Source organism: Octodon degus, unplaced genomic scaffold (assembly GCF_000260255.1).
Source record: "Octodon degus isolate 3935 unplaced genomic scaffold, OctDeg1.0 scaffold00035, whole genome shotgun sequence".
NCBI classification, from domain to species: Eukaryota; Metazoa; Chordata; class Mammalia; order Rodentia; family Octodontidae; genus Octodon; species Octodon degus.
The window spans coordinates 3,178,877-3,186,563 of NW_004524611.1; the positions used below are offsets into that span (position 1 = coordinate 3,178,877).

The following is a 7,687-nucleotide window of genomic DNA, read 5'->3' on the forward strand; positions in this document are numbered from 1 at the left end:
TGTTTGTAAATAGGATCACAAGTCCGCATCTTGTACAGCAATTAACCACTAAGAAGAATATATGCAGTGTATTATTTGTTGAAAAAAAAATAAAATAAAATAGTAATGATAAAAAAAAAAAAGCGCAAGGGAGGGGTAGCAGCAGCTCAAGCAGCTAGCTTCTCTTCCCACCTTACATTGTAATGCAGATTACCTGGCCCAGGGCAGGCAGCATCCACACCCACAGTGATCAATCACAAACTCCAGCAGCTGCCCCAAGACTGCATGAGGCTTTGGGGGGACACCTAGACACAAACCATAACAACATGCTCAGGGGTGGGCGAGCCATGCAGCAAGGCCACACGGCTGCTCTCCCGTGCATGTCACCTTAAAGCCCAGGGGTCCGAGCACCCCAAATGTCAGGTGGTCTCTCTATCAGGAACATGCACTCTGGACCTGACTTGGCTGGAGGCGACACCCATCTTTACTGTGCAAGAGCCACTGGATGAGTCAGTCATTGAACCATCTTGTGCCTCAGTTTCTCCAGTTGTAAAGTGAAGAATAAGCCTCTTATCTGTTCCCTAGGATAGCTGTAAGACGGTTGCAGCCACACATGTGTTCAGAATCAACGCTTTCAGAAGGTGGCGGCCGCTACTGGGTTTTGTCACATGGTCCCAGATGGCACAGGGCAGGCCCTCACCTGGCTCTGGATGTCATCAGAGGGACATGGTGAGCACAGGATGTTAGAATGCTTGATGATTCTGCTGCTGTCCCTTGGTGCCTGGCCTTAGAGTGAATAGCTTCGACAGGAAGAGGTGACACTCTCAAGTGATGATGAGAACAACACAAAGCTCTAAGCCAGTAATACAGCCGCTCATTCCCAAGCGCGCTGTGTGCTCATCATGGCGTGTGCCACACTTCCACGCGGCTGCCAGCAGGAGCTGTTCCCTCCAGCACTGCCCATGACACACCGTGGCGAGCTGAGCTAGCACACCGTGGTGGCATCCGCGATGCTCGGGGAGCAGCCCCGGGCAGCCTCACGGGACCACTTTCCCACATGCTGGGTGACCTCACCGCATCATCTGCCGAGCCGACCACTTTCATTATTCTGTCCTTGTCCCTGCTGCTCACCTTGTGATAGGCTCACTGGAACACAGACCCCTACTCTACCTGGCAAATATTCCCATCTTTTACAAGGGGTGGGAATTTTCCAGGAAGGGAGCTATTGTCACTTTCGGGATCAGACGGATGGGGCTATTGGTCCCTGAGACACCCCAGGGACAGTGGGCAGCACCCCTGCCTGCCAGGCAGGTACCATTTTATGAGAGGGAGGAAGCCACTTCCTAGCTGGTGGCCATTACAATAACATCTCAGTGGAGCAGTTCAGGAAAACAAGGCCAGAGACCCTCCCCCAAGGCCTGCCACACAGGGAGCTGCCCCAGGGTCACGTTCGGACAGAAGACAAAAGGACCCACTCACTGTGTCTGCCAGCAGCCTTTCTTCAATCAAAGCCTAACAAGGATGAGATGACTGGAGAAACGCCTACTAAAGGCAGAGCCAACCGTGAGTGTGGATCCCAAGAGCCAAGGAGCAGCGGCACGCAGCTCCCTCAGCAGGTCAGCTCCCTTTGTGCTGCTAAGGCAGAGCTCCGGGGTCTCCTCAGGGAGGCAGGGGAATCTGCTCCGGGTGCATTTGGAGCATGGAGAATGCTTAGAAAGAGGAGGCGGCGGCCCTGCAAGATCAGCACCCAGGATTGCATCTTCCTGGGATGCTCAGGGCTACAGCCATGAGTTACACCTGCTGTGGGGCCCAGGAGGCCCCAGCTCCTGCAGTCACTTGCTGAAAAGCTGTCACGTACACTGCTTTGTTCTGGCCCTAGTTTCAAAGCCCAACATCCACGGAGCACCCCAGACTCTAGGATGAGGTGCAGCAAAGGTACAAGATGTACTTTGCCCAAAGAAGGTATGAAGCAAGTACGACTGCTGGGGCATCCACATGGCTCTCCAGCTGCGTCAGAAGTGGGCCCGCTCCCTCTCTCTGGCCTGCCGCCTCTCCTTCCCCTCTCTTGGACAGTGATGAGGGGAGGGGAGTGCTGCAGTTCATACCTCCCCCGCCCTGTTCTTCCCAGACACCCTGAGGAGTCTCTGGAGGGAATCTGTCAGCTGGAAATTCATCCACCCCGGGAACCCCCAACTCCACAGATGCTTCTGCCTGGTTCTCTCTACGCATGTCCTGGAGATGCCCAGGTGATGATAAGGATAAAGGAAGGCGGGAGGGTGGGGAGGAAAGAGGGATACAAAGTTACAGATGTTGCTCATGTAACCCCTGCCCGGTGATTTCCTTACCAGATGCAGTTTGCATACAGAGTATATGCTAGAAATGGGGGCCGTGCTTCAGCATTTCCTTCCGTGTAGCCTCACAGGACGTGCCCTGCTAACGACTTTCCGTGATCCCACGGCTCCTCCTCCTTACCGCGGGAAGGAGGGCTTGGAGTCGCCAGGCCCCTCAGCGGGTTCATTCGCTCACACACTCATTCTTCCTCCGGAACACAGCGGCTGCCTACCTCGGGGATGTGCTCTCTCGGGAGCCCGCGGAGGCTGCAGTAGTAATGGAGGTGCTCCCATGCGGTCAGGAGCTCGTCCAGGGCATCCTGCTGCGGACAGTAGCCGATGACGAGGCCCACCTGGCTGGCGGAAGTCAGACCCACAGTAGCCCTGCAAAGACACAGAGGGTGGAGGCGGGCTTGTGGTGGCATGACCCGCCTCTTCACTGGGCTCCTGCACAGCAAGTCTGCCTCACGGCCTTCCCTCCATTCATCTCAGCCCCACGAACACACCCTACCTGAGGGAAGCGAGGGCACCAGTGGGTGCCACCCCAGGCATGCACCTTTGATCCATGGGCCACTCTGACCTTAAGACAACCAGAAATCAGCAGACAAAGGAGAATGGTTGACCTCTCTCTAATGGCCTAAAAGCAGAACCCAGTGTGTGCCTCTTCAAGTGGAAGCCAACTTCCATTTGGAAAGATGCCCCTGTACAGGGTGCAAAGCTCCCGGGCCACCTGAGACCCTCATCCCGCCAGCCTCCTGGCCTCTCCTCCCTGACTGCCCAAGCCCCTCGCTCTGTCAGCTGAGGGTGCCCAGCGGCCTCACTCTCCTGCACCCCATTCTCCATGCTCCACGTATAGGAACTCCTGTGTGTATGGAGGTAATCAGACTGTTTTTCTCACTGCTATGGCAGTCGTCAACTTAAAGTCCAGGAGTTAGCAAAAAAGCTAGCAGCACACAGGGAAAAGGGTCTCCCTGACCCCAGGAGTTATCCAGGGGCCCAGCAGAAAAACAACCTTGATTCCTAAGTCGGAGGAGGCCTGGGTGTCAGTTACAAGAAAGCCATGACTACTTGGGGCTGAAAGAATAATGTATATACTTGAGCCACAAATTTTTTTAGGGTATGTGCTTAATGAGCAGCTATCACAAGTTATTTTTTTATCAAAACAATACATATGAATAAGACATCAATCCCTAAAACTGATACTTAGATTTTTAATTGAATTTTATTATTGCAATAATATATCATTTTTCATTGAACATACAGAAAATTTGAGGACCCCAACAAAAAAAATCCACAGGCCTAATTTTATGTGATTTCTACCATTAGCATTTCGAGGTTAATCTTCTAGGAGTAGCTAGGTTGCTGAATAGGGTAAAGATTATACAAAATCATACATATTGAAAGAGAAACACAGATTTGTTTGATTTGATTTCATAGTTAAATATACAGTCATTTTGGAGAATGTGGAACTTTTCAGATGTTACCAAAATTAACATTTAGATCATTTTCTCACTGCCTTGTTCCTTTGCATTTTTACATGGATTAAATTTGCTGACCAGAGAGCCAGCCACACAGCTCAGCGGACTAAAGCACCTGCTTAGGCAGGCGCAGGGACCAGGCCACGATCTTCAGTGTGCTGCATCAGCTCCGCCCCCAGGGACACGCTCAGACGGTGACTGAAATGGGGTTTGATTGTGCACACCTATAATCCCAGTGCTTGGGAGACTGAAAACAGGAGCATAGCTATGAGTCTGATCTGTGTAGTGAGACCCTATAAACCCTGTCGACCCTGTGCTAAAAACATTTAAAAAAAAAAAATATTGACCATAAAGACTTTTAAGGAAGAATACTTCTGGAGAAAAAGGCCTTATTCTTCAATAGAAAATATTTTGTGGTGGGAGAGCTTCCGGTTCCCAAGTGCCCATGCACAAGACCTCTGCAGAGCAAAACTCAGGCATGCCGCGTGAGATCCTCTGCCGCACTCTTGGGACCCCTCCACCCCTCCAGAGTCCATCTCCCAAACCCACCAAGTGAGTGAGAACTTCTGCTGTGCTCTCAGAACCAGCCCAAGACCAGGCCCAGCTAGTGTGTGAAGGAGCTTCTTCACTCCGCTGTGCCCAGAGTGAGGAACACAACAGACGGGCACAACAGGCTCACTTCCAAGGGCTGCAGCAGGAAGGAGCTGAGCACAACAGGTAAACCCAAGCCAGACACAACTGGATAAACTCAAACTTAATAGATCTGCACCAGAATTTCAGCAAGTGCTAAGATTATAACTGTACCAAAGCACTATACCAAAGGTCAGAGGTCAGTGCTATATGAAATGACAAAGAGAAGGAGCAAAATGCAATCTCAGGCCTCCAGCCCACCCAGAACAAGTGCAGAGGACACCAGCTCAGCTGAAATGTATGAATTAATAGCGACTGAAATAAAGAAACAACAGCAGAAACATATAGAAGAACTCAGGTCAGAATTAATCACTAAAACAGAAAAAGAAATCTCTGAATTGATAACATCTGAATAATCAAATGCAGAAACATATGGAGGAAACTTAATCTGAAAAAAAATCTCTCTAGTAAAAGAATTAATAACTGATTCTAAAGAAGACATTGATAAAAAATAGAGGAGATAAGAAAAGTAACAGATTCTTTGAATGAGCAATACAGGAAAGAAATAGATTGCATGAAGCAGAGTTAAACAGAGATAGAGGAACTTAAAATCTCAATCACAAGCTTGCAAAACCGTTTCACTGAAAGTGAAGACAGAGCTTCAGATCTTGAAGATGCTGGTGCAGCTAGTGAAAAGATAAGAAAAGATCTCTTAAAAACAACTAGGATGTAAGAAAAAAATAATTCATCACCTGCAAGACAATGCAAAGATGAGCAACATGAGACTAACGGGCATCAATGAGAAATAAGGAGCCAATACAAATGATATAAAAAGAATATGGGCAGAAGTAATAGCAGAAAATATGAGGAAACAATCTGACATTCAGGTAACTGAAGCATACAGAATGCCAAATAACGTCAACCCAATTAAAAACACACCGAAACATAATAGTCAAGAGCCCAGAAATCCATCACAAGAATAATCTACTGAAAGCCACTAGAGAAAAGAAGCAGATCACATTCAAAGGAAAACCCAGCAGAATAATGGCAGAATTCTCTTCACAAACCATGAAGGCAAGAAGAGCATGGAGCAGAGTACTTCAAGTCCTCTATGAAAACAAATTCCAGCCCAGATTACTATACCCTGAAAAACTCACTTTCAAGTTTGATGGAGAAGTAAAATACTTTCATGAAAGAACAACTAAGGAACTTCATGATGACAAAGCCAAGCCTACACAGGTGACTGAAAGATGTTCTAGAGAGGGACCAAAATAATGAGAACTTCATGAACGAGAACAGAACAATCCACTAAATAGAGCAAACACTTAAACACAGGTGAAAAAGGAATAAACAACAACATGTAAATAACATGTCGATTGTAAATCAATACATCTCCATTATAACCATCAGTTTAAATGGACTCAATTCGCCAATTAAGAGAAATAGACTGGCACAGTGGATTAGGAAACAAAATCCAACAATATGCTGTATACAAGAAACACACTTAATTCAAAAAGAAATTCATAGGCTAAAAGTGAAAGGATGGAAAACAATACTGCACAATTTAGCACATCAGAAAAAAGCAGGGGTAGCAATCTTATTCTCAGACAGTTTCAATTTCAAACTAAGAATGATCAAACAAAATAAAGAAGGCCACTACATACTGGTTAGGGGACAAATTCAAGAGGAATAGGTAACACTCATGAATGAACACGCAACAAATATGGGAGCAAACAACTATATAAGACAAATCATAATGGACATGAAAAGTCTAATATTCAATACCACAATCTTAATAGGAGACCCTAATACCCCTTATCTCAAAAAGATAGGTGAACCAGACAAAAAAATTAACAAACAAGTAGCAGAACTGAACCAGAGCTTGAAACAAATGGACTTAGTGGACATATACAGAATGTTCCACACAACAACAGGTGAATATACATTTTTCTCAGCTACACATGGGTCACTTTCACCAAGTACTGCTTCATAGGTCATTCTGAAGAATATGGAAGAAAACAGAAATCATCCCATGTATATTACTTGATGACAATGCAATGAAACTGGAAATAAATCAGACAAGAAAACAGAAAAAAACCATAAATACGTGGAAATTAAACAACACCCTACTCAGCAACCAAAGAGTCACAGAAGAAATTCAACAAAATCTACAATTCAATGAAAATTCAACCACAAATTATCAGAAATTTTGGGATGCAATGAATGCAGTTCTCAGAGGGAAATTCATAGCTGTGACCTCACACATTGGGAAAACAGAATGGGAACAAATAAACACCCTAATGATGCACCTCCAATATCTAGAAAAGGAAGAGTAAGCCAAACCCAGAGCCCAAAGATGGGAAGAAATCATAAAGATTAGAGTAGAAATTAATTCTTTGAGATGAAGAAAACAGTCCAAAGAATTAATGACACAAAAAGCTGGTTCTTTGAAAGACTAAATAAAATCGATAAGCACCTAGCTAACCTCATCAAAAAGAGGAAAGAAACAATTCAAATACAAGCAATAAGGAATGAAAAGGGGGTAACTACCACAGACCCAGTGGAAATTCAGAAGGTTGTCAATACCTACTTTGAGAACCTTTACTCTCACACAATAGAAGACACAGAAGCAATGGACAGGTGTCTAGAAAGGTACAAATTACCAAAACTGAATGAAGATATAACATCTCTCAATAACTCAATAACAGCCAATGAAATACGAAATGTAACAAAAAGCCTGACAATGAAGGGAAGTCCAGGCCCTGATGGACTCAGAGCTGAATTATACAAGAAATTTACAAAAAGTTATAATACCAATACTCTTCAAGGAAATTGAAAAGGAAGCAGTTCTCCCAAAATCATTCCTGGAGGAAAGTATTATACTGATAACAAAACCAGAGAAAGATGCACCAAAAAAAAGAGAACTACAGGCTTATCTCACTCATGAACATATATACAAAACTCATCAATAAAATCCTAGCAAACAGAATACAGCAAAACATCGAGAAGGTCATACACCATGACCAGGTAGGATTCATCCCAAGGATGCAAGGATGGTTCAATATTTGAAAATCTATCAATGTAATACACTATATCAACAGAGCGAAAACTAAAAACCACATGATCATCCCCATTGATGCAGAAAAGGCTTTTGACAAAGTCCAACACTCATTCATGTTCAAAGTCCTACAGAAAACTGGAATAGATGACCTCTACTTCAATCTGGTAAAAGCCATTTATGAAAACCCAACAGCTAACATAATCTTAAAT

At 45.1% G+C, this 7,687-nt stretch overlaps 1 protein-coding gene across 1 annotated transcript in view; it reads right to left on the minus strand.

Moving 5' to 3' along the window:
- Positions 1 to 7,687, minus strand: part of Abca13 (ATP binding cassette subfamily A member 13) — a 448,352-nt gene that overhangs the window by 39,282 nt on the left and 401,383 nt on the right. Inside the window, exon 56 of the mRNA XM_023714440.1 lies at positions 2,543 to 2,693. Coding sequence (XP_023570208.1) covers positions 2,543 to 2,693 — 151 coding nt within the window. The remainder of the gene's footprint in view (positions 1 to 2,542; positions 2,694 to 7,687) is intronic.